This window comes from Calonectris borealis, chromosome 2 (genome assembly GCF_964195595.1).
Source record: "Calonectris borealis chromosome 2, bCalBor7.hap1.2, whole genome shotgun sequence".
Taxonomy (NCBI): domain Eukaryota; kingdom Metazoa; phylum Chordata; class Aves; order Procellariiformes; family Procellariidae; genus Calonectris; species Calonectris borealis.
The window spans coordinates 29,896,669-29,923,759 of NC_134313.1; the positions used below are offsets into that span (position 1 = coordinate 29,896,669).

Genomic DNA, 27,091 nt, shown 5'->3' on the forward strand with positions numbered 1-27,091 from the left:
ACCACTGGCTGTGAAAGGTGCAGGTATAGGCATTCGTGTAATAGTTTTCTATAGCTAGATGGCTTCCACCAGTGATGTTGAATCATGTGCAATTTCAGATTAGAGAAGAACTAAGTGATAAGTACTTCCAAATAACAGCACCAACTGGGGTGCAAAGAAATCCGTCTTAGCAGCAGAGATGCCTGTTTTGGGAACAGTTCAGTATTACACACACAAAAGGTAATTACTGGTGTAGCCTATCCCCTGTCCCTCGCGGTATGGCAGGATGAACGCTCTCCTATTGGTCTAAATATGGTAATTCACAAACGGATTGCATCACTTAAATTTTGAATGCATAATTGGTAATATGGTAAACATACTTTTAGATTTCCTTTTCTAAAAATCATACATAGCTCCTTTCTTATGATGCAGTTTAGGAACTGATACAGTGTTAAGTATGAGGAAATGGGATTATCACTGAGTATTCAGGAAACTGAAGATATGGTAGTGACAGAGGATTAATGTTGCTAGCTGTACTCCAGCTAGCAGTGCTAGTAGAAGCAGTAAAAATATTAGGGCCTGAGCTTCAAGAATAGTTAGCAACTACATTATATACCAACAGTCAGTCCTTAGCTGGTTTGTGTTTTTAATGATCTTATGGCAGGGCTTTAATGACTTACTGGCAGGGCTATCCATGGTGCTGGCAGAGGTGGAGAGATAATGGTCCCAGACCTGACTGAGTGTGGGATGTGGCAGAGCAGTGTGCCCCCAGCGACTCTGCGCTCAGCTCCCTGCTTTCCAGTGGGAAGCTCTGGTCTGACAGCCATCAGACACAGGACCTCTGACATTGTCCCTTCTCCCAGCCTGTGCCAGCCACTGTCCCCCCAGGCTGGGATCCTGCTGAGCTCCTAACTCACAGAAGGGAAAGTGTGCCAGGATTGACTTCTGCCCTGGCTAACATTCCCATGTCTAAGCTCTCTTGCACTTTGGCAGGGGCAGCTAACTCCTGCCTTCATCTTCCTCTCTAAACATCCTCTTGCATAGGCTTTCCTCTGCTGGGAGGCCCAGGAGGATGGCTTGGCTGACTAACCATCTTGGCCTCTCCAGCACCCTTTGCCCTGCCCTCTGCAATCTTTCATCCTGGAGGCTGCCCCTCCACAGTGGGTGCTGAGGCATCTCCATGCCGACAAGTGCCAATAGTGACTAGTGCCAAACTGACAGCATTCTCTGAGTGCTAGAGAGGCTTACAGTGGTTCCTCTAGCTAGAGTGAAACAAACAGCTGAATGGATATATCCACTAATAGTAGCAGATTATGCAATAGGTCAGAGCATTTCCTGTGAGTAAATTTTAACAAAGTGAAACCAAAGTAACAGATTTGTCTTTCTGTCACTTTCTCCATTATATGATCCCCAGTTTGAAGTTGTCTCAATTTAGAATATGGTACACACTTGGTATCCCTTAGAGAACATATCTGCTTTTCAGATCAGAGAACTTTTAATGATTTTTTTTCTTCTCCTAATCACTTTGCCAATTAGGATTCAAAATTCCCACTTCTTTTAGCACCGGTCTAAGGAAGAAAAAGCATGGACAATTCTATCTTGACACTTTTTTCTTAATAGAAATTAAACAAGCAAAATAACAGTGAAGGAAGAAGAACTGTTCATATAAAATTCCCAAATGTATATGCAACACTTTCTCTTTAAAAAAGTCTTAAAGTCATATGTACGTGTTAAGCAGATACAATGATAAGGTAAGAATAATAACCATGAAAATGATTTTGATGGCTTTAATGTGAGTTAAGTTAGAGGATAATATAATTACTCTCAGTAGTTTAACTGACACAGGGTAAAAATTTATCTCTGCAGAGAGCCAACACAAGATTTACACATAAATTAAATTCTATGTACATTCTATTGTGGGCATTTCAGTGATCTGTAGGACCCTTTCAGATTTCTGCCCCATGGCAAGTTACATCTATTGCGAATATTGGCAGCATGACTTTGACCTTCCTCCTAGTAATTACACATATTTCTTTATAGTGGGACACACAAGACATTAGGGGAAATGAAGAAAAAAAATCATCCCTTCAAAACAAAAGAATCCACAGCGTTAACATGCCAGTATTTTAGCTGAGTGGCTTAGAGACAAAACCTACATTTGTTTTTGTCACAGGCAAGGAATTAATTTTAATATGGACTCATGTACAATTAAGATCCTTTTATGTTTATTCTCACCCAGACTGGCACTTACTCAGGAGTGGTAGAAAGATGTCCATTGCCTTCACATGAATGTCCCTCAGGGACAGGACTATGGAGGATAGCTGAGAATTGTGTGATACATGCTCTTTTTATGCACATATCCAAATATTCAATCCCAGCATGTGTTCATTCTCACAGCCTTCAGAAAGGAGTTTTAAATACTTCTCCAGCTTATTGTTCCCACAGCAACAACTAAAAACAGAAACAAAGAGAAGATAGGAAAGATTATAAATAGATAAGGCTGCTACAGTATTTGCAGCATTTGTAATTGCATTGAGACTACTGGAAAAATAGCGTAAATGTTATTTAGCAATGTTGTGGTTTAACCCAGCAGGCAGCCAAACACCACACAGCCACTCGTTCACTCCCTGCCCCCCCCGGTGGGACAGGGAGAGAATCAGAAGGGTAAGAGTGAGAAAAACTCGTGGGTTGAGATAAAGACAGTTTAATAGAACAAAAAAGGAAGGGGAAATAATAATAATAATAATAATAATGATGATGATGATGATGATGATGATGATGATGATAATGATGATGATAGAATATATAAAATGAGTGATGCACAATGCAATTGCTCACCGCCCACGCTGACCGATAACCAAGTAGTGATTGCTACTTCCTGGAACACACCTACCATTCATATACTGAGCATGACGTCACATGGTATGGAATACCCCGTTGGCCAGCTGGGCCAGCTGTCCTGGCTATGTTCCATCCCAGCCTTTCGTGCGTTTGGCAGAGCATGGAAGCTGAATGTCCTTGACTAGCAGGTACTTAGCAACAGCTAAAAACATCAGTGTGTTATCAACATTATTCTCATACCAAATCCAAAACACAGCACTAGGAAGAAATTTAACTCTATCCCAGCTGAAACCAGGACAAGCAACCTGGCCAATTGTAATGTTATGAGAATGACCATTATATTTTCAAATGTTTTTACTGGTGTGAGCTTGCTGAGAGAAATTAACTTACGAAGATCTTTTGTAGCAAAATGCAAAATTCCATTATAATTTTAATTTAATTTATTTAAAATAGTTATTATCTAAAGATGACCATGAAAACACTCAAAATAAAACTTTTCAGTCTGTTAATTTGTTAAGTACACTGTCAAAGCAGGGTTTCCTCAAAGCATGAAATGAACCTATAAGCATTACATTTGCAGAAGGAACACATATCATCATATTTACACCTTTTTGGGAAGCAGCGAGCTCTCGTGTCTTCTTTACCTCCTGTAAGATCATCTTCAGCTGCTTCACTTCTCACTCTTTGGAGAAGTTGGTATTGATTCACTAGTCAGAATAGTTTGTGAAATTTTTCAGTACTAGTGATTGAAACTGTGAGAAACAAAGTGGAAATACCCTTACATGCATGCTTTTTTAGAAAGAAAATTAAGAATACATTAAGTAATTAATTGATCCATTTCAAGCAATTTACTAGAAAGTTGTAGAATGTACTTGGTAATAAATCTAAGTAGGAAGGCAGAAATTCTTACCTTCTGCATGTCCTTGGTTTCTAAAGTACAAGCTGATCTGTACTATAAAAGAATGTGGGCTCCTTTCAAATATGTTATTTATCAGCCTCCTGACGACTTCTACATTATGCCCACAATATGCAGAAACAGTAGAATACTGCCAGGAAGGACGTACACACCTCTAAACTCACATGTTCTTATCATATCTCATCAGTGATCACTGAGTCACCTGAAGACAGCCTTGCCCTGTAGGAATAACCCCTTGTCAAATTTCAAGCAAGCAATTTTAAATTTCATACTAATCTGTTGATCTTTTTTAAATAGAATAGTTTTTCAAAAATATACACATGTGGGTGTAGGTATACTAAATTATACGCAGAATATATTAGTACATACCTTGTATATAACAAATTGCCTGTACCTCCCCTTCTGTCTGCAAATATATACATAACAGTAAGTCAGCTTGCAAAGATTTTAGTGTATATGTTAGTATATGTAATAATAGAGTGAAAGAAACATATTTTCATGTCATTCTCATTTGTCACAATGGAAAAAAAGGCTAAATGTATAGATATGTTATTGAAAAATGATTGTTTAAAATACAGTGTGTACAAAATAGATACACTACGTTCACACAGAAAATGGGTATACTATATATGATACCTTTTTACTTAAAACCACAATAATTTAGTTTTGCTCTTCATTTTTCAAAGCTACTGCATCATCTCAGCTCCATCTTTTAGCAAAACTTTCTTTCCAAAAGTATCCATCAAGCTACCAAATTTCAGTGTCAATGGCAGAAATTTGAGATAATGTCAAGCAACTGTATATGATTTCTTAGACTAGAAAATGTGGCACCTTTGTCTGGGTAAGAGTATGTCTATGATTTATATTTAGGTCCATGTATACTCTCTGTATAACATATATACGCATAGATAGTGCTTATGTAAGTGCATACATAACGTATGTTCTCAATTCCGCTGCATTGCAATAAAGTCAGAGAGAGAAAGAATCTTCTTTTATCACTGACTGTTGAAATAGCACCTTCAAAATTCTGTCCAGTCTAGAAAGTATAATAATAACAAAGATATAAAACTTTTTTTCTTTTTGTTTCTTCTTTTTTTTTTTCTGTTTGGTTTTTTTTTTTTTTTTCTGTATGCTATGTAGAGTAAGAATCTTACTCTAAACTTTGCAGCATTTCAGACAGTTGGGATTAGCAGCATGGTTTGATGAGTCAATGTAACAAATGAACAGGATAATGAAAATGCAAATTCTAAATACATCGGACACAAGTTCATGGTAGAGTGTGTGTAATATTTTCTGATGAACTGTAAGCTTGACTTTGAGGTACTGAATTGTTGTTAATAGGGCTGTAATAGAACTCTTTCTTGTATAGATTTACATTTCAGATTAATATGGATTTAATATGAAATCATCTATCTGCATCACATGAAAAATGAAGTAAAATAATCTTTGGAAGAAACAGTACATGTCTATGCATAAAACATTTTTGTAGCTTTTCCAGTTTGTTATTTGAAATTCAGTTTCTAGATTTTTTTGGTTTTCTCTGGATGGGAGAGTCTTCAAAATTGAGATCACATGGCATTTAAACGATGGAGAACTCTTGAGCTCACAATGTGTTGTAGCAGTTACTGTCACATGTCACGGAGGAGAACCAAGTGACATGCCCTGAGGTGTCATTTAGTGCTGCATTAAAAAGGTGGCCAACTGATGAATCAAAGGCTTGCTAAGCCATTAGGGTATTGTTTTTATAAATTAAGCTCACAGGTTACTTTAAACAGGAATAAATATCTTCAGAACGAGGGTTTCTTAATAGCTTACTGTGGACAAACATATTAGCTTTATTTATCCGTAGACATGAAAAATAGTGTATATTATAGCTCCAGGGAAAGGCTTCCCCGTACACCATGCTCCACAGTGCTGGCTGTTGAATATTTGATATATTAATACATATTTATATTCTGGAGTTTGGGCAGTGATTGTAAAGTCGGGCAGATTTAGTGCCTAAAATAGTTTATAGCCTCAGAGAAAAGTGTCAGTATAAAAATAATCATTTTGTCTTAGTTCTTTACACACAGTATCTTTTTTTTTTTACTTTGTGAAATCAAACTTGAGATAAAATAAGAAAAATAATCACAATCTCTTTGAGTTTATATCCATTCTACTCCAAATCTCCATGCTAATGGGGAACACAAGAACAAAGATGCACAAGTTTTGGACTTGTAAAATATATTTTCCAGTATTTCTCTACTACTGTATAGGTAAATATAACAAGATGTAACTCAGACTATCACAATGAATATTCATCACTGTATATCTTGCAGTGGCAGCTTTTAGTTTAAAAGTCAACAGTCATACGTAGTTTAACTCTGTTACTCATGACTTGTTAAAGTTTTGCAATTGTGCTTCATTTTGCCAAGTGGACTGAAATACGTGCTTCTACTTGGGTAATTTATAGTGAAATATTGAATCATTTGGGACCCTCCTTCAATAGTGGGGACTGAAAATGTTTAAAAAATTATATCCAATATTGGAATTGGGATGGAGACATTTTGTCCCTGATTTTTCTACCTGTATTTTTAAATACGGTGATTATCGTAATCCCAGTATAGTGATATTCCAGTAGTGCGGAATTGGGATTATAACACCAACCTGGATATGCTTCAGTCTGTGAACATGAAGTCTTTTGTGATTGTGGATGTGTTAAACTAGCAGTCTAAAAACCAGTAATTGATGATATTGTTCATTTTCCTGTATTTCTCCAAACTGAAATAAAATCAAGCTTGCCGGAGGAAGCTGCATGGTGCTGCTTTCTCCTTAGTGGTTATGTTAGGAACAGCCTGGGTGAAGAATTCTGTTTCTAAGGGTGAAGAGCTGAAAACTGACCCAAAGAAGAAATGGCAGGTCAAAACCACTGCTTGAAGAGCAGACCTTTGTCACTAGAATGACTCCACACTTCTTGCTCTTGCCAGATTTTTTGCATTACTATGGGTATATTATAAATATATATTATAAATATATATATAAAATGGTATATTATAAATATATATTACCATTTATATTTTATGGGTAAATTATATCCAGTACGATAACAAAGCTAGCCTGAGTGGTATGAACGTTCACTTGCTTTTACACTCCTTCATCTTACCCTGACCACCGGCCAAGGAACTGAAGTTGGCCTACTATCAACCTTGCAGTCACAAGTGCACTTCTGTGCAGCCTGGAGACAAAGAGCGAGCACTCAGGGTCATCCTTCTGTGCTCTCAGTAGCTAACTACAGTAACGTTGAGATGCTCAAGGCAAGTCTGCTCCCGAAAGCAAAGAGGGACTGAGTAATTGTTGCCTAATTGAAGAAATCTAATTATATGCAAAGGAAAAAGAGTGGAAACTAAGACAGTAGTAAGTCCTACCTGCGCTGGTCTCAGACAACACATCTTGAACTGGTTTAAACCTCCGTTTCAACTGCACTAAGTTATTTGGGTCAGTTTAAATTCAGGATGCCCTGGAGAAAATCATGACTCTTGATGGAAATTGTTATGAATAATGGGGCTATTTGACTATAATAGAAACATATAGAAAATATGTTCCCTGTTAAATCACTGTCGCCCCAGGTAAAAATATTATTCTCCCAGCTCTTTCCTGTGACCTTTTCCCTTCCCCCCTCATCCATTTGCTCCAAGGGCTGCTCTGTGTTTACCACATTTAATAGCTCCCCTGATGGCTACAAGTTGCATTGCAGGAGGTGGAAATTACTTTCCATAGTCCTTTTGCCTTTTTCCCTTTTGGATGTAGGCTTTGACTAAGTCCAGAGGGCAGTCAGATGCTGAATATATATATATATATGGGTTTTTTTTACATAATCACCCTTATCCAAAAGACAAAGGGAGAAAGACATACTAAGAAACAACCACTCACTGCATAAAATCTGTTCTCTGACATAGTCCCACTGCCATTTAGAAGTACTACTTTGGAAGTGCTCTACCATATGCTCATTATCTGTGATCCCAGAAGGAGATATGCCAGTAGATGACAGTGTGTTTTATTTATTTCCCCATTACTATGTAATTCACACCCCTTCAAAGTTAACATGGAACAAAATATGGAAATTCCTGGAGATCTTTATGGGGACTCAACAAGGACTGATAACCAAAGGATGTATTGATTCTTCATGCATTGCATAACTGCCGCAAATAGAGAAAAGCAGTAGACTCTTCCAAGACTATTTATTAACTGTGATTTCTTGAAATTTTAGAAATTGTAGCAAGTTCACTTCCCAGACCTCCCACTTCAAACAGTAGAGGTTGAATACCACATGTAAAACACTCTTTGGTCTACTGATACTGACCAGCCTAATAATAGTGGTAGAATCAAATACTATTAATTTAAAATGGTTTGAAAATTGTTCAGTAAATACTGTGGCCAGCTTATTAGTACAATTATTAATATAGGACCTAGACTGGTTAATATTCTTAATTATGATGTAGGAAGCACAGGTCTATGAGGCAAATTTGCCTTTCACAAGGTCTGAAAAGCAAAAGAAAATTGCATCCTAACTATATGAGTTAATACCAGACAAAGAAATATTTCATTCTAATAAACCTGGGTTAGAACTCTAAACTTCATAAAACGCAGAAAAGAATTGAAAAATAATGTGAGACATGTCACAGTACAATAGTTATAGTACAGTAACATCTTCTTCCTTCGTGTCTTTCCATCTTAAGCCTATCATTTTTAAAAATTATATTAATTATTCCATTATGAGTGCAGAATGAAAACCTTTACAGAGTTGCTCCTGTGCATCACTTCCAATGCTGATGTTAGCTACAGAAGCTGTGGATTATTCATGTGAGATGTCAGGATCAGCTTTGACTGCCTATAGAAGGGCAGATTCAGATATCAAAAACATTTGTCACCGGGACAGTCAAGCTTATCAAACCTGTTACAACAACACATTGAGAATCTGCTTTACTATAAAAAGAACTGCATCCAAGAAAAAATATTGTCATGAAAATATTTCATCTGTAAGCCACATAATTATAAATGATAGGATAAACCCTTCTCATTTCTGAAAACACATTATGTCACATTAATTTTTGAAAGACATGATTTTTCTGCGCAGTTATACTGAATAAAAGAGCAAGAGCATTTATTTTACCTATTTCAGGATTAAGAATCAGAAAGACATGAAAAGACTTTGTCAACTAAACACATAGTTTTAGTTGTGACTGTTTCCATGCTTTCAGTCAAACATTTATTTTACAAACTTCAGTGTCGCTCCACACATCATGAAGACATCTACTGCCAAGTGTTTACACTTTCATATATATTTGGGAGAAAGTTTATTTCGTTGTATCAAGAGGAAATACTTGAAAAACTGAAATGCTGTCAACTATGTCCTCAAAGTTCTGTAACTTTATATATATGTACAATTTTTCCTAAATTAAACTTTTTAATATTATTACTATTAATATTATAATAGTACTTATAAATCCAGATCAAATGACAGCAGTGGAAAATAACTGTCTACCCCCAAAGAATTTACAGAATATAGGATAAGAGTTAATGCTGAGCATTATGTACAACTATATATAGAACTGCCTATTAGGCTACAGTATAGGCCTTTTGTTATTTATACTGTTTTTTCAACAAGAAACTACCTACTGTAGGTGGCACCTGCTTCACTTGTGTCCAGCCACCTAGAAGTTAGATGTTCAGCATAAGGTGCTGATCTAGAATACTTCTCTTGTCAGTGGGACAGGAACATGCTTCCGGAGGATGATTCTTCCCATCCCTAGGTGGTGAAAACGAGCAATATCCTGGATGTGACCCTTTCCAAGTGACCGGAATCTTTTCTTGATATATAACGTTTCTCTAAAGTCTCGTTATATGACAGGTTCACTACAGACAGAATCTGTACAAAAGACTCATGGAAAGATATGCTGAACTAAGTCATAGATGAATAAAAACAGGCAAAATTAATACCATAGAGGTCCAGCTCTGAATTTTTTATAGAAATAATCCCATTGGCTTTGATTTGTGTTTCCTTCACAGAGTGCCATAATTCTACTGCCAAAACTTCTAGTTGTGTCTAATATCCTGTAATAAAAAATGAAAAGATGATTTTTAGAAGGAAATAACAAAAAAGTTAAATCAGTCCATAACACAAGTGTGTTATTTTATTTTTTAGACCTACAAAAACCAAAAAGTTCTAATACACAAGTAAGCAACTACACTTATAAGGGAGTTAACTACACAATGAAATAAATAAGGGCATCCTATTTTGAGAAGGATAGCGTAATACCCATATTTTCCTCATTAGGATTTCACTTATGGTGATTCAGAAATGGACAACATCTACAAATAATCAGCAGGGGTCTGATTACAAGTGCTTGGATGACTAAGTTCCCTGTGGGGTTTGTCCTAAATAGGTAGTCCTCAAATTGTGAAGTTTACAACATACAGCAAGGATATTTTCCATTTGGAACTATGTCTTGATGCAAGCTTTTTTAGTCAGGTTCACCACAACATCAACTTCAAGTCAGAAATTGCACAAGCCTAGACATGAGGTATGACACTTAAACCCTACATTAACTATGTGCTTCAGTTAGAAAAGATTATGCTTATGGTGTCTGTAAGAGTATCATATATTATATGTAACAACAATGGTTTCCTTGTTTAAAAAAAGGGAAAGCTGCCTTTGCTACCACATTATCCTTATGATTCATATTAAGCATTACCTTGTAAAATTCAAATTCAGTGAAAATGTCTTTCAAGTGCAGAGTCCTCCACTTGTGTTATTTCTGTTACTATGTTTGTGGTTTCAAAGATCTTTTTCCCCTTTCTTCTCTTCATAGGAAACGATCTGTTTCTAGTTGCAGTGCATGAACTGGGACATGCTCTGGGCTTGGAGCACTCTAATGATCCCACCGCAATCATGGCTCCATTTTACCAGTATATGGAAACTGACAACTTCAAACTACCTAATGATGATTTACAGGGCATCCAGAAGATATACGGTATGTCACACTCTAATTAAGCAAGGTAATTTTTTCGCTTTAGAATACATTTGAGGTCCTCCTGTTCATGCACCTCTCCAAAAGAGTTTGTTAGTGTAGACTCTGCCAGTTGTTATGCCAGAGGCCTTCTTGTGAGTAGGCCAAAGATTTTGATGAAGATCTTTTACTTTGTTTCTCACTGTTCACAACTTGCATTCAAATTTACACTCAACTGGAATAGTAATTTTAAATGTTTTAAAAAGCCATAAAGAAAATATCTGCAAAAGGATCCCAAACTATGAAAATATTAAGAAATGCAGGCTTTTAACCATAACAAGCTTATTCCCACAGTAGTCCAAGCTCATGTAACTGGGTGAATTGATAGTTATAATACTAAACTGTTCCCTAGGTGTACAAAATTTGTGGTCCCAGAAAAACTCTTTCTTGTGATAAATACAGCAGATTGATCTCAAAAGAATATTACTACCAGCCCAAGGTTTTGAGCTACCTAGGGGGAAAAAGGCCCACTTCCTTAAAATATGTTTCTTTAGGTTTTTTGTGGCTGATATGAAAGACACGTGATTTAAATAAATTCTGCATGTATTAAATTCAATTTGACAAAGTAAGGTAATTGAAAATTAAAAAACAAAACAAAACAAAACAATAACATTATTGTCATTATGGGTTGAATGTAACACTAACTCCCATATTACTGTTCCTTACATTTCCAAAGACATGGTTTTGTTCTTGATTTTAAAGATTTTGATTCAGTTGATATCTGTTAAATTGTCTGGTTTTTTCTTAAATTTTTTTTTTCCCCCACTCCTACAGTGAAAAATCTGTGGTATCTGTATGTTAATGCTATGTATCCAGCACATATCATTTGGAATTGCTTTGCTTAATATTGCCCAATTAAATCTGTATTGGATTCTATTTTGTACTCAGAATTATTTTCAGTTTAAACGTTTGTCAGGTTTATATTGAATATTATCAGGGCCATTCCTTGTTTATCTTTACTACTAGAAAGGACAATTGTGATCATGTAGAATTGCTGTACTGCTAACTAGAACTCTGCAGCCTCCATGGCATTTTATATTAACAAGCTTTTAAAAATATTATATTAACAAGCAGTGATATATATTTTCATAAAGCATAAATAGCAATTTCAAAATGATTGGATGATCAAGTTTTGTTTGGTTGTTTTTTATCCTGTGTGATTAGCTGGAAGGAAGGTTGTTTCTCATGACCTCATAAGTTGGTAGTCTAGACTTAAGGGCTAGACAGGAATACTTTGCTGAAAACTAACTGCTAAGCTCTAACAGCTGTGGGCTATACATTAGGAGAAATGTGTTACCCCTGGGAAGTAATATCTGACATCACCACCAAATGGCATATGAAAACTTTGGTTTGGGGTTAAAAACTTTCCAACATGAGCTACTGCAAACTGATTCCTTTGCTCCTTTTAAAATCAAGAGGTGATCTGGAATTATATGCCTCAATAAAAATGTCACACCTATTAAAATAATTACTTTGCTCTGCAGTATTCCTTAAAACACCATTATTAACTGTAAATTACAAATGTCACAAGTCTTAAAATTGTGAATGAAATAAATGCCTTATTAAATTGTATGACAACCTTTTGGTGAGTTTAATATTTCCTTACACAGTCCATCTTGTTCTTTAAAAACTATACTTTTTTTGAAAAAGTATCAGAAATTCAAATGCCATTTATGCAGTTTTAGAGTTGTCTTACTATTCAAAAGTCTTTCTGAAGCTGGTCATGCAAATGATATTTTTTAAAGTCAAAACTAATTATGTATTGAAATGATTTGGAGAGATGCCTAAATAGAATGGGCAAAATTAAATTGTTCATCTTGTTTCCAGAAATCTTACTGATCCAACCGAAACTTCTTAACTTTTTGTACATGGAAAATATAAGCAAATGTAGTAATATGTGAAGAAAGGGAAAGGCATTTTCAGTACACCCATTGCGAGTCATTCAGTATGCCTTTAGGGTTATGAACAGCATCTGTCTAGGATGGCCCTTTGACTTTCAGGTAGAGAAATTATGAGCAGGATAGTTATTTCATCTGCCATCAAAATCTGTATATTATGACAGAAAATGTATTTGAAAGAAGAAAAATGTTTTAAAATCACTGTACAGAGTTTCAGTTTTTCACTTTAGTTCTTTTTAATCCATTTATCTTCAGAATAATTCCTTTAATTACCAGTTATTCATAAGAGTCACTGGAAAATAAAAATTAAAATAAGAGTAATTACTCTCAGAATATTGAAGAAAACATGTGAATTATGTTTTTTGTTTATATGGATGCCTAGGATTTGAAGTCCAGTTTCAAGAGCTCCTATACACAGCAAGGGACTTTGGGGAAAGCTGGGAATGTCCTGTCACTAATGCACATGACATTACTTGGCCTACAAATTGGGTCAGTAGGAAATATCAGGTATGCTACATATAGGCATATGTGAATTGATGAGTGGAAGTTAAAAATATGGGTTGAAAATCCATTGACTGCTGATGATCTTATTAGGAACAGGTTTTTTGTTTTCCTTTATTTTGTACAACAGACAATGATTCTGTTTTAACATTTCTAACTCAGTTGGTAAAGCATGTGCTATGAATTACTTCTCATCTGAAATGATGATGGACTATGCATCCTTTGCAGGTTTTATTGGAACGTTGTTCCAATAAGGAAGGAAGATTCTGGATAGTGAAAAGTAATTATTGTCTTCATTCATGCCTTGGTTTTATAGTAGTCGTTCATTATACCTTTTAACAACACAGGAAAGGAATGTTAGGTCACTTCTTCCATTCACCTTCCACTGTAGGATTTGCACTGCTTACAGGAGGTTTTTCTTGTGTATTTCTTTTTGAATGCCACTGTGGACATGTAAATTACATCCTGCTGCTATATTTTTAAAGGTCCACCTGACAGGATCCCACCACCAACAAGACCTCTGCCAACAGTGCCCCCACATCGTTCAGTCCCTCCAGCAGACCCGCGGAAGAATGACAGGCAACCAAAGCCTCCCCGGCCACCCACTGGTGACAAACCTTCCTATCCCGGAGCCAAGCCTAACATCTGTGATGGGAACTTCAACACTCTGGCTATTCTTCGCCGGGAAATGTTTGTTTTCAAGGTAGGAGGCTGTGAACTTTTTAATGTTACATCAAATGTCTACATTTCTCCTTTTATTTTTTTTTAAAGCAAACTCTCATTCATCATGACTCTACTTTCCCAGCCTGCTCATAGTTAGAGAGTTTGAGAAAGAAATTTAAAAAATAAACATACACATGGCTTAAACGTCTAGCAGAGGATTGCTGTAATGTTCTATTTTGGGAAAATACCCATGTCAGCAGAAACTGTAATACCTCAAAATGTAAGGGTAAATATGGAGAGATAAAAAGCGTGTTATGGAGAGATAAAAAGCGTAAACCAATTCATTAATAATAGGAATTATTTTGTTGGGAATACAGCCACATCCAGACATGCAGTAGATACTGTGTCTTCAACACTTTTTTTTTTTTCCCCATGGAGCTATAATTTTAACTTTACAATTAAATCTGTCATTTACAAAGGAAGTTTGTCATTGTGTTGTGGTTGCATTGAAACCACAATATCTAAGTAAAGGTCTTTGCCACAAAAATCTTACTGCAAATGTGTCATTGTTTATTTCTATTCATCTTCTTGCTCTGAGCTGAAAATGTGGTATATACAACAAATCAAAATAAACAAACTGAACTGAAAGGCAATCTTTTGATAGAAGGACTTTGCTGAGACATCAAAGCTATCTTAGGAGGATGATCTACAATATGGTTTCCAGAAGACATTGAATGTTGAAGAGTAATTACAGAATCATTGTTATTCAGTCTCTTAAATCTTAAACCAATTTGCTGACAGGTAGTACTGTGCAAATGTTCCAGAAACAAGCAATAGGATAATCTATTATTTTGAACTATTGGTGTGTCAAATTTGCTTAAGCAATAGGAAATGTGGGATCTTTGTTTTGTAAATATATGACATGATTCCTTTTAACTTCAACATTATAGGAAGAGAAGAAGGGCCTTTCACATGAATAGATAACACTTTTCCCTTCAGCAATAGTGTAAGTACAAGGGAAGTGCAATGAATTTGTCCCAAAACATGAAGATCCCAGTTCAATGGCTTTTGTTGTCCTTTCTGGTAGGACCCATTTCTCCCTTTTATGTTTTCTTTTTATGTAATCTATCACTCCAGATAAATCTTATGAGCAATGCTACCCAGGCTTTCACTTTCTTTACCATACGTGAAAAAATATGTACAAATAACTTTACATGAATTCGTTCAAAATTATTGAGCTACATTCACAACCCAATGTGCAGGAAATATTTTTCCCATAAAGAGCTAAGGATTTTGCCAGCCCTGGGGCTGTCAGCCCTTTCCGTTTGAATAGATGGTATATCTCAAACACTGGGAGGTCTTGAACCATCAGCCTTTTTATAACTAGAACTCAAAGGTTAAGGAAGAATTTAATTTTCTAACTTGACATTAAACAAGATTTTAAAATACCTACTTCAATCTCATGTCATCCACCTCAAGAGCAATAGAACATGTTCTTATTTATTTTAGACATAAATCCATAAATAGTCAAATGCTATCCCACTGATACAAAATTTCCTGTCTAGCCAAGTCTGTGTTCCTGGATAAATAGATTCACCATTACTAATGACTCTTACCTATTCTGATTGAAAATACAAATTAAGTTTTCTCCAAAAATGTCTACTGCTTACTGCGTTAACACTACATATTTACTATAAGTTCGTATGCTTACTAGTGTGCAAACTGCATTTATGTTCCAAAATTAAAAGTTCATTTATGATCCACACCCTGATGAGGAAACACGATAAAACTTTGTCAGAGAAAAATGACCAGTAACAGAGTGTTTACAGATTTCATGTTTAGACTCTCCAAAATGAATTTGCTGCAATCATAAAAACAACATGTTGGGAAGAGAAGAAAGAGATGACTTTTGTCCAGATTTATTTCTTCAAGGGTCCCACAGTTCCCCTATTCTTCTCAGGGTACCTGGGAACATGGAAAGGCATGACTTGGGTTAGCATGCTAAGCAATGGACTTTACTTAAGTATACAAATGTTGACTTTGTAGTCTGAGTGTCTTTGAATGCCTGAGTTAGTAGGCCTTAACTTTCTGGTTTGTATATTAATTTGCTAATGAAGATTTTTGTGTGCTAAAGGAGTTTCATTACCTATTTGAGATTTTTTTTGGGGGGGATGGGGTGTTTTTTAGTGTATGGGGAGGAGTATGAAAGGAGCAGGAAAGGGGAGAACTAATTAGAAAAGTCAGGGGTTGTTAGTAATTTTCAATTTACTTTGCAGAATCTCAGGGGGGCAGGTTATAAGGAAAAGCTCAGCGTATCAAACTGTAGCAGGAGCAGGACAGGAATTAATTCTCAGAAGGTATAAACAGGAATAGGGACTGAATACAAGGAAAGCATCCAGCAATGGAAGAAGTGAAGATGGAGGTTCTGTGGTCTGACACAACAAAAAAACCCCAAACCTCTTTGCCCTTGCCCCTTAATACTAGTACAAGCATAGACTGGGAAGGCATGAGTGATGGGCTGAGAGCCAAGCACAGAGAGGTGGAGAAGAAGAGGGGATTGATGGCAGTACTGTACCAGGTGGAAACTATTAAAGAATTATGACCTTCATTGGAAGAACTATTGCTGGATAGTTCCCAGATGAGTTAAATTAATAAAGTTGGAGACCAATCAAATGATACCCTTTTCTTTCTTTGTCTTTATCTACAAGTCTGTAATGATTGTGTAGTGGCAGATTTTACTGCCTTCTACATGGCATGTATGCCATTTACCAATTTCAAATTAAAAATAACCACTTTTTTATCTCATGGGCAAGTCTCAAGCTCAGGAGCTCAATTTGTTTAAATAATCCTTGAAATTGCTTGGGAACTTAGCCACAGAGTTGAAGAATGTGAGCCCTTATGAATAATTAAATTCTAATTTAAACATAAAACTGAAGCACGAAACATAACAGTTTGAGATACACTGTGGATTTTCATAGTAGATGACAAACAATATTAATTTCAAGATTGTTTTCTCTTGGCTGTTGAGCTATTAGGTATACTTAAGAGTATCAGAATATTAGAAACAATTTCTATGTTCAGTCAAATTGATGAGCTTTGTCTGTGGTTTTAAGACTATCTGGCATTCTCAAATGCATATATCCAGAGTAAAATTTTATAACAATAAACTTAAAGGGAAAATGGAATTTACACTTATCCATCCCTTTTTATTGTTTTTTCCATCACTTTGACAAAATAATAAACCTAGCAACACTTGATAAAAATTGTAGGGTTATAGAAATGAAATAAAGAGGAACTGTTCTTGATCTAACATGAGCAGTGAATACAAAAGCAAAGCAATCAACCTGTTAAAGGTTCCCCAAAGATCACCAAATAAAATTAGAATTTTGCCAATCAATTGTTTTGGTAGAAATGATTGGATTTTAAGGAAAACAAAATTATTTTTCATCAAATGTACATAGATTACTGACATATAAATGTATTGTCCTGAAAGGACTTCTTCCTGAATTCTTTAAATTAGATGCCCTTAAAATCCCCCTGCTAGCTGTAAGGCTTGAGGACACAGTATGCTATAGAAGAAAAATGTTAGTTAAAATCAATGTATTGTAACTATTGGTTTCAGTTGTCATCAACTGATATTTTAGAGTGTATGAAGTTTGTCTTAATTGAATGCAGTTTTTTAATTATTGCCATTATTTAATACATGCTTGAATTGGTATAAACAACCACCAGGACAGAAGAATTTCTATGCCAAAATTAATGAGTGCCAAGTTTTAATCTTGAGATTCCATTTAGCTTCTGTATTGATGCTAATGCAGAATTCAATTAGTATTTAGCTGTCACTCTCATTTCCAACCTTTTCTCCACCTATTTTCTCCCTCTGTTTAGTTAGACGTCCCCTGGGACACAGAAAATGGCTGAAAATGGAGAAAAACAAATTGGTCTTCCTTTTCTAGGAAAGTTGTGCAGAGTGATATGACACTGTCTGCCTTTAATGGAAAAACCTCTCAGCCATTCTATATAGGAATGTGTGGTATTCGACAATACTCTCTTCTCCTTGAAGTCTCCTGAGAATACCTCCCAGGCTACTGCATCATGAAAAGGAACCCTACTGTCTAAGGTCACCAGAAAAGATCCATTAGTGAAGAATTTTACAGCATATATTTCCACTTTCTTCCTGTGTTCTGTGCAATTCACACTGCTTGTCCAGTCTTCTGCAGCAAAACAGATTTGAAGATAATCTAGGATGTCCTACCAATAAAAGTACTTATGTTAACAACTTCTGAATCTTTTACACAGTTAAAAAAATTGTTCCAGGGAGCCAATGGTTGCACAGAATGTACTATCTCTCAAAGAATGCAGATCAAGTAACACTGGTTGCTTATTCTGTTATTTTTGAGGTGTGTATAGCTTGTGTTTGACTCTACATGCTGATTGTTCCTTGGCAACAAAATTACCCTTAGCTCTGCTTCAACAATCTGTGTTACTGCTGTTAATATCCTTTTTCTTTATGTCCTTTTCAGTTTCACAGATTTTAACAAAATCCTTATTTTTTTGAACAGGTTACATCTGGAAAAGTAAGCACTAAATGTGTGGAACTTGTCCTGCAAAATCAGCAAGTTAGAGGGACAAGTCACTGCTCTTTTTTTATGTGACACAGTTTTTTGCTTCACAGAAGAACATCTCATAGAGGTTGCACTGGTCTTTTCTTTGTTTAATGCTAAATCCATAAGAAAAAAATGGATCCTATTAATCTATAATGATTTTAGTATTCATGTTGGAAAAGTTAACTCACTCTTTGAAGAACAACATTTTTAACCACTGTTGTATACTAGGGTGTTTGTTGAAATGTAATTTAAGTATAAGAGAAAGAAGCTTGTCCATCAAAAAAATAACATTTATAGCTCAGAGAAATGTTTTCTGAAATGTTAACATTACAGATGGTAGAATATGGAACCAATTTTAAGAAGGTCTTAACAGGCTGTGTTTTAATATTTTATAGTAATTTCTCCACAACTTGCAGAAATTTGTTTTCTGACTCTTCATCTGCTAAGAACCATTGTAAAAACATTTATGACGTGCCAAATGAGCCAAGCCAATTAGGCTGTCATTACCTCTTGGCATTAGTTTAGACTGCAGTGGCTTTCATACATAACTGTATAGATGCCATTTAATATCCCTTTCAGAATTGTGTATTTATATAGAGTATGCTGTTAAACACAAAAGGAAAAAAACCCACTTGTTTCTTGATATGTGGTAAACAGGAGGAATTTTTAAAGCATTATAGCATTGGCTATTTAATCGTAACTGATAGGTCTAATAAAAAATCTGTGAGATGGAGGGAAAATACTAATAATAAAAAGTAGAGACAAAGAAACAGCTACAGTATGAGACTTGACTCCACCGTATTTGAAAGCAAACATTTTTTCAAAGCTTTCCTGGTCTGTTTGTGTAGCTGGTTTTTGTTGCATGATGCTGTGGTTGTCTGGGCTGTTGGTTGCAGCCTGGGAAAATTCAGCAGAGGATGCTGTGGAAGTAGACACTTTGGGATCTGAGAGGTAAAACCGCTTAACATCTCAGCTGTAAAAGACTGGGAGCAGGAGGTCAGAAGTAGCTAAGTCTGCAGAGAGCAGACTCCCCCTGCTTTTTATATCATTCTGTTAGGAAGAACAATCTGGTGGAATTTGCCATTTTTGAACTCATGAGGGAGGAGGTTTGCTTTAATTCAAGTAATTCAGATTATATGTTGAAAAGGAAGGAGAAAAGAAGCAAAAATTTGGTGGGGGCTTCAATGTATCACAGTAGACCAAGCCCATTAGAAATGTACAGGATGGATGTTTTGTGGCACAAAACCAAACTGTAGGATGTCAAGAAGGAAAAAAAGCAGGGACATGCTCGAATACTAAAATGTCATAGCTTGTATATTTTTGATAAATGGATACTTTCACTGACAGATGTAAGAAATATTTTCCAAACGTTACCTAAACATTTTAGTGTGCTTCTAAGCTAAGGAAGGGTTTTAGCTAACATATTTCACAGTTTAAAATGGAAAGCACAGTCTGTTCATTACTGTATGGAAAGTAGGTTGTATATTCCATCCAGCTGCAGAGGAATTTAGACAGGAATGCAATCACCTGGGTAATAATTGTACCAGAAGAGTTCAGTTAAAAATCCTTCTACCCTCTCACCTTTTAAAAAATTGTCTTGACTTTATTACATAGTTTAATGTCCATTCAAAAGATGGTAACCCAGTCATAGCTATACTTACTATCTAGCACCTACTAACTTACAGGTATATTTGTACACATATAAATATTATGTATAGAAAGCTCTAAAAAATCATAACTATATTATTAGGGTTTTATTTACAAAAGCATCAGTGTAATGGATGTACCTGTTATTGAAACTTGTAAGCAACTTGAACTGATTAACAATCTGTACTATCTGGCTAATAAAATTCCTATTATTCATGTACTAACCTATTAAAAAGTATAACCTTAGCAGGATGCGTGACTCAGTATCTTCAGCAGGGCTTTAGATTTGTCAGAAGAGAGAGTACTATTTTTTTCCAAAAGGCTATGTTTTCATTGGCAAACAATGTGGTGTAAAAGGATTTGATCAGTAGCAGAGCAGATGGTACTGAGGTCTTCTCATGTCCATCACATGTGCTTTGCTTTTAATTAGATACAGTCTGTCCTCTGAGGCCAAACAGTTCCACTACACATGTGGTTCAGATTTTTCTGGAGGGCGGCTATCTCTTAGACACTGACGTCTGTCTTAGACACTTGACTGTGGAGCCCTCTAGAGTGTACCACACAAGCATTTCATCTAACGCAAGTGTTAACATGTAACTTCTCACACCATCTTGACCCAAATAAACCCTCACATGCAAAACAGATATTATTATTTCTTCTCATACCATTTTTTGCATGACACGATGGTACCTGTTGCTTGACTACCTCTGTACGGCAAATTTAGATGATGTGCATTGCAATACAGTCCAGGGAGAAGAGGTAGATTTAACAGCTGTGCCAAGACATCACCTTGAACTTACAGACTAATATCCTTCTGAATTTTCTTCTCCCTCAGAGTAAAACAAGGCAGAATGCCTTGTTTAAATTCAATTTAAACATAAGAAAAAACTTTTTCATTGTAAACCCTTACAGATTAAACACTGGAACAGGCTGTCCAGAGAGGTTGTGGAGTCTCCGTCTTTGGAAATACTCAAAAGTTGACTGGACATAAACCTGGTCAGCTGGCTGTAACTGACTCTGCTTTGAGCAGAGGAGGGGGTTGGATCTCTAGCGGTGCTTTCCAACCTCAACCCTTCTGTGATTTTGTGTAATGATTGAAATATGATCACTAAAAAGGCATAGCCTCCCAAAATGTTTCTGTGTTACTTGTTTTCCCCACTTTACTCCAAAGGAGGGATCGAGTATTTCTTCATACTCCTCTGAAACCTCCAGAGGTCCCTTCCAACCTCAGCCATTCAGTGATTCTGTGAATCCACTGAAATTTCACTGTTTCACCCACTCATTTCCCAGTAGCATTTGATCCATCATCGCTTTTGGGATATGGCCCTCACAGGCAATACCTAATGAGATTTGGTCAGGAGACTGTTTTGTGACTTCTGTTTTCAGCTTAGAAGAAGAAAGCAGGCAGAGGAGGTTGAGGTGTGTGGCTGCGTCTCACAAAGCACTAACAAGGGGACTGCAGGGGAGGGAATGTCAACCCCTTCCAGCTGTGCAAGACAAATCCTTTGCTCCCTCATTCCCCTGTCTCAGCTTTCAGGAGAAATCACACTCCTTTCTAGGGTCAGGCTCTGGGCTAAAACACTTTATTCAAAGACTGACCCGGTCCTGTCTCTGTGAGACTCTCCCCATCTCATGATGAGCCGTTAATACCCACAAGGTGCACTCCCTAACCCAGAGAGTCCTCACAGATTAAAAAGAGGTACTTCAGACACTTCAAGAGTTTTCACAATGGTGTGGACAGACTGAGTTTAACAGAAATACTCGAGTACTTGTGTGAACCCATATACAAATGTGGTGGTAGGATTTGGGACAATGTTTGTAAAGATTTGGACAGTTAAATATGAATCTTAACAAATTTTTGTTTCTAATTTAGTTTTAATCTAATAAATACTGACAAATGTGAGACTAAGTATTTGTAAATCATAGGCCAAAATTCCAAGAATTAGTCATTTTTTAGAAGTGTTTTGGGGTTTGTTTTTGTTTTTGTTTTTGTTTTTTAATAGAGTGGAATTGGTGAAGATCTCTGTTACTCTCTTTATACAAAAGGATAGAATGTGTCAAATTTTCGTATATTCTTAGGAAAGTACTTGTAACAATACTGAATTAAAAATAGAATTATGACTTTTTCTTGATCCCCCCCAAAATAATCCACAGGATCTTCCAACAAATGATAGCATGCTTATATGGTGTTACTTGTGTATTTAGAATTGCTATTTTTCTTAGTCATTGAATATAACTGTTCCTTTTTACTCCCCATATCTCAAGAAGTTGTTCTGGAGTCTAGCTGGCCATTAACTTAATTGTGCTTTTGATCAGAACAAGTTTTACATACTATTAAATGCAAGAAATACAGAACAATTATAGTTCTGCATAGCACTGTTAAATAAGTGAAAGACGTTAAAAATACAGATAAACAAATGCACATGAAAGATTTTGACCTGGCAGATTTACTTCTTACGAATAACTCAAGCCTAGACAGAGAATCTCAATGAGGAAAACATATGCACATATATGCACACAAAATATAAGCCCTCAGTGGACATAATCACTTGAGTAAGGACTAACAATGTGAATTAAAGTTGAAAGATCAAATACTGATTTTTTTTTCCCTCACAGTTACAATATTTGCTTGCTACAGTCAAAGAATCCTGTGACCCTATTAATTTTTCACTTGTTATTTTACTACAACAAAAATGACTAACAAAAATCTTTAACTGAATACTAGGGTACAAAAGGAATTTAATTTTGTAGAACTCGCCTGTTTTCAGAGACTTGGTGTTTGAGTGAACTGATTAAAAATATTTCGTTGGCAAGAGAATAGAAAAAAACACTATTGACAAAAAATAATTGCAAAAATTCACAGCAAGGAATAATCTCAAATTACATGGAGGCATATCTTCAATTTTGTACCACCAGCAAGTGTTATCTTGTAATATTAACAATACATTTTAATTGGGGCTACATCCTAATAGAACCAACGGGAGAAATACTTCAAGCACAAGATTTAATTAAAATTTCTTGTACAAAATTGTGGCCTTTCAACTAATTTAGGTAAACATTTTGGGAAACAATTGGAATGGATTGTAATGTAAGCTTTTTCAAGCAGTTGTATTGATCAGTTTTGGAAATATTTGCTTAATCTTGATTTACAGCTAAAGCTTTATATTCCAGAAGTATTTGTGTATTTTTAATTTCCTTGTTTCTTTTTTTTTTTTTCCTTTCAAGGGGCTGAGGGTTTACAATGCAGAAGCTTAGCAGGTGTTTAAATGAAAGAAACTAATCTCATTTGTTCCTCTGAATTAGTCATTTCCTAAGCAAAACACTGCACTACTAAACAGTTGAGGTCTTAAATAACTTAAATAACTTATTAAAAAGTATTTTTTTCAACAAAACAGGGAAACGTTATTCACACTATTGAAAATCTATTGAAAAATATGAAAAAGTTATAATAGATATTTATTTAAATCCTATATTTTCTTCTTTTTTATAAGCTATAGCAATCTTCTTTTCAAATATTGCTTCCTTTGCTTACTGAGTGAAAACTTGGCCCAGTTGAAAGTAATGCAGAAAAATTCCATTGACTGTAACAGAGTCAAGATTTCACTCAGAATTAAGTACCTTTGATATGACAGGGACACTATCTATTTTGAGTAACACATATTAGGTAAAATAACACAAGAAACAGCAGATTAGCTTGTAATACCAAGCATATGAAATCGAAAACATGTTTTCCTATACGAAATCAAATATTATTATACTACTTGTCCAGTCTATAAATCAAAATGAGACAGGGAACATTTTAATTAATGATTTGACATATCTGTCTAGTAAGAATATCTTCACTGAGGAGAATAGACTGTATTAGGTCAAAGGTTATACTTGATAATGAGAGTTCAACCCTTTCCCATTCTCCCTAACAGTTCACCAGCATTTCTCCTCAATCTCCTCTATCTTACTGACGGAGCCTTTGCTGATGTTTTGGCGTGATGTCTGGCCTGCCCTTTATAACACCCACAGTCATTTACTGTTTCAAATTGTACATTCCCAGCTTATCTGTAATCAGATGTAATATACAATATTCACTGTTAGAAATTCCTTCACTTTCTTCATGATCTAATCCCTGTATCTGAGTGACAGAGACAGTAAGCAAAGACAATTGAATATCTACCATTTTTGTATTTACATTGTCATGACAGATGTCACTGTTGGCTGCTCTTTGCTGGATATGCCACTCTTAATGGCCTGTTTTTCTCTTTGGCCATTGCTGTCAACCTCAAAGCTGAGTCACTCCAAGAATATTGCTGTTCACCCACTGATTACAGTGGGAACTTCTATAGTCTTTCTAATCCTGCCACTTCTATGGGGGAGAAGATTTACTTAGCCTTGCCCTATGCTACTTGTGACACTACTCAAAGCTAGATTTGGTACCCAGATATTTTTATTTTCGTTGTCAGCACAATTTCATAGATCACAAGCATTAAGTTGAGATCAAACAGCATATATTAGCATCTTAGCTTGCAGCAGCTTGAATCCAAAATACCCCCATACTTACAGAGTTTCTTACATCATGTCTTCCCTTATTTTCATGTGTTATCAGCTTATCAGAGCTTATTGCTTAATTCATACCCTAAACAACAGGAAAGATTGAGTTATCAGCAACATATACTCAACCTATGTTGCATATTTTTAAAATCTGAATTTGGTTATGCCCTGGTCTGCATATCTTGCTCTTTACAGGTGACTTGCGTGGACTTTTGTAAGCCATTTGATGATTTTCAAACAGCTTCTTGTTAGTCCATTACCTAAGTGTTTAGTTAGTTAGTTCATTAATTTCAATCTATCTCAGAATACTTGTCTCCTCAATTGCACAATTACAATAGGTAGATTTTGGGGCAAAAGATGGGGACATTTTGGCCTTCAGAGTATTCCATTAGTTGACTTCCATGGCCATTGAGGATAACACAGGAACAAAAAAGGAAGCTTAACAGAAATATGTACTTATTTGCATTTAGAACTGTTGGCATGTATAAAATTAAATGCATTCTTACATTGTTTACAAGTGTCTGGTTTCTTTTGCAAAGAAATCACAGCTCTGACCTGAATAACTACATGTTTTCTACTTTGTGATTTCAGAAATCTTGCATTTAGGTATACTAACCTATGCAGTTTTGAAGGCTGATATACGTCTTTTCACATCTACTCATTATAGGTATGCGTATGTGGACAAAGGTGGTATGGCCCTGAAATGGGTAGGGTAGGTCCTCTTCCATTTCCCCTACACAGAGTGTGTAAAAGTAGTGGGATATGCTCCTGAGAGCCCCATCCTGGTTAGAGCAGCTTCAGTCTCTTGTTTATGCATCGACTGTCCTAAACTACTGCAACCAGGAGGAAATACTTAAATTAGTCACTGTTTCTTGCTCCCGCCTGTGGTTCTGACAGGACTCATCAGGGCACTGCACTTTCTTTTGGTCTCCTCAGAGAATCCACACTATGTGCAGTGTGGGGAAGGCAGGGAGATAGGGTAAGTGGTAGGATGAATACATACTGCATCTGCGCTTAGGATCACATCAAATTGCACCTGTATTGCAAAACTATGACATTTAGCTTCAGTGATTACGAAGCTTCAAGGGAGGGACATGATTATTTTAGGTCTTCAGAGAGGTAACAAATGTCAATGTGAGAGTTACTGACACAACTGTTTTCATGTGATGTACTTGTGTATGTGTGTGACACGTACATTGTGGTTTCCATCAGCTCGTCCTGTGTTCTCACCCACTGACATCCATCTTTCTTTACAACTTGTAATGTTAATGTTCTATTAGGAATATTTTACCCAATTTTCATTTATTCTTTACATGTTTTTTTCTTCTTGCTTTCTTGTGAATGCTTTCCTATTATTAATCATAGAATCATAGAATCATAGAATCATAGAATCATAGAATGGTTTGGGTTGGAAGGGACCTTCAAAGATCATCTAGTCCAACCCCCTGCCATGGGCAGGGACATAAATATCCATATGGAGAGAAACACAGATGTGTATGAATTTATGGATATGACAGGAATATGAAAAGACAGGTGATACAGTGATAAGTCATATAAATATTAACAGAAATATATCACAATTAATTCTAGAGTAAAAAGATCACTCCTTAAAGGAAATGAAAGCTGTATTACGTCTAGAAAAATATTTGGAGTACTAATTTCTGTGTTCCTACCATATCAAGAAGAGATTTTTGATAGTTAGTTTTGGCTAATCTTGGTGGATATAGTTTGTTACTCCCTCGTCTTCACAAGCTTTTGGCCAACAAGAGTGAATGAGAATGACTCATATTTTATTTCCACAGTGAAAAGAGACTTAGAAGCTTCCTGTAGCTGGAAATTATGCTAAATGATCTCCTAGACATGCCATAGTACACAAGCCGCAGGCTTATTCATGTAGGTGAACATTATTTTTTACTGAGTGAATTCTTCGGTGCTCTGTTTGGAGTTTTCCAATCTTGGTTTGCCAGTGGTATCTAACTGGGTTAAAGAAACTAGAAACAAGTATTTATGGCTTTGGCTTAATTATAATTTCTCTGCTTGACTCCTTTTAGTGTTTTCCCTGCCTGCATCTAGAAATTTTGATGAAGCAGATCATACCTTCTCTTGGATTGTCAGTAACTTTTGGTTATCTAGGCCCATAGCCTCCATTCCATGCTGATTTAATCCCTACGTTTTGGGGGTAAAAATAAAGAAAGGGAGCTGAGTTTGCTCTCCTCTGGCCTTTTTGATTTTCAGGGAGTGCCCGAGTCATTACAGAGAGCCTGATGACTCAGACGTATTTGTAGTAGTTGTTAAAATAGTCTGCTCACCCCTCAGGCAGATGGTGAAGCATCATATTACAACTGATAAAGTGATAAGGGCAGACAAGTAGAGAAAACATAATTCTGATTTCATTAGAATGGTTGGTCTGTTTTGCTTGGATAAAGATAAGTCTGTCCTGGACCATTTTCA

General features: G+C 35.9%; 1 protein-coding gene across 1 annotated transcript in view; it reads left to right on the forward strand.

The window, feature by feature from the left end:
* Window positions 1-27,091, forward strand: part of MMP16 (matrix metallopeptidase 16) — a 159,595-nt gene that overhangs the window by 99,056 nt on the left and 33,448 nt on the right. Inside the window, exons 5-6 of the mRNA XM_075141528.1 lie at window positions 10,585-10,746; window positions 13,667-13,884. Of these exons, the coding sequence (XP_074997629.1) occupies window positions 10,585-10,746; window positions 13,667-13,884 (380 nt within the window). The remainder of the gene's footprint in view (window positions 1-10,584; window positions 10,747-13,666; window positions 13,885-27,091) is intronic.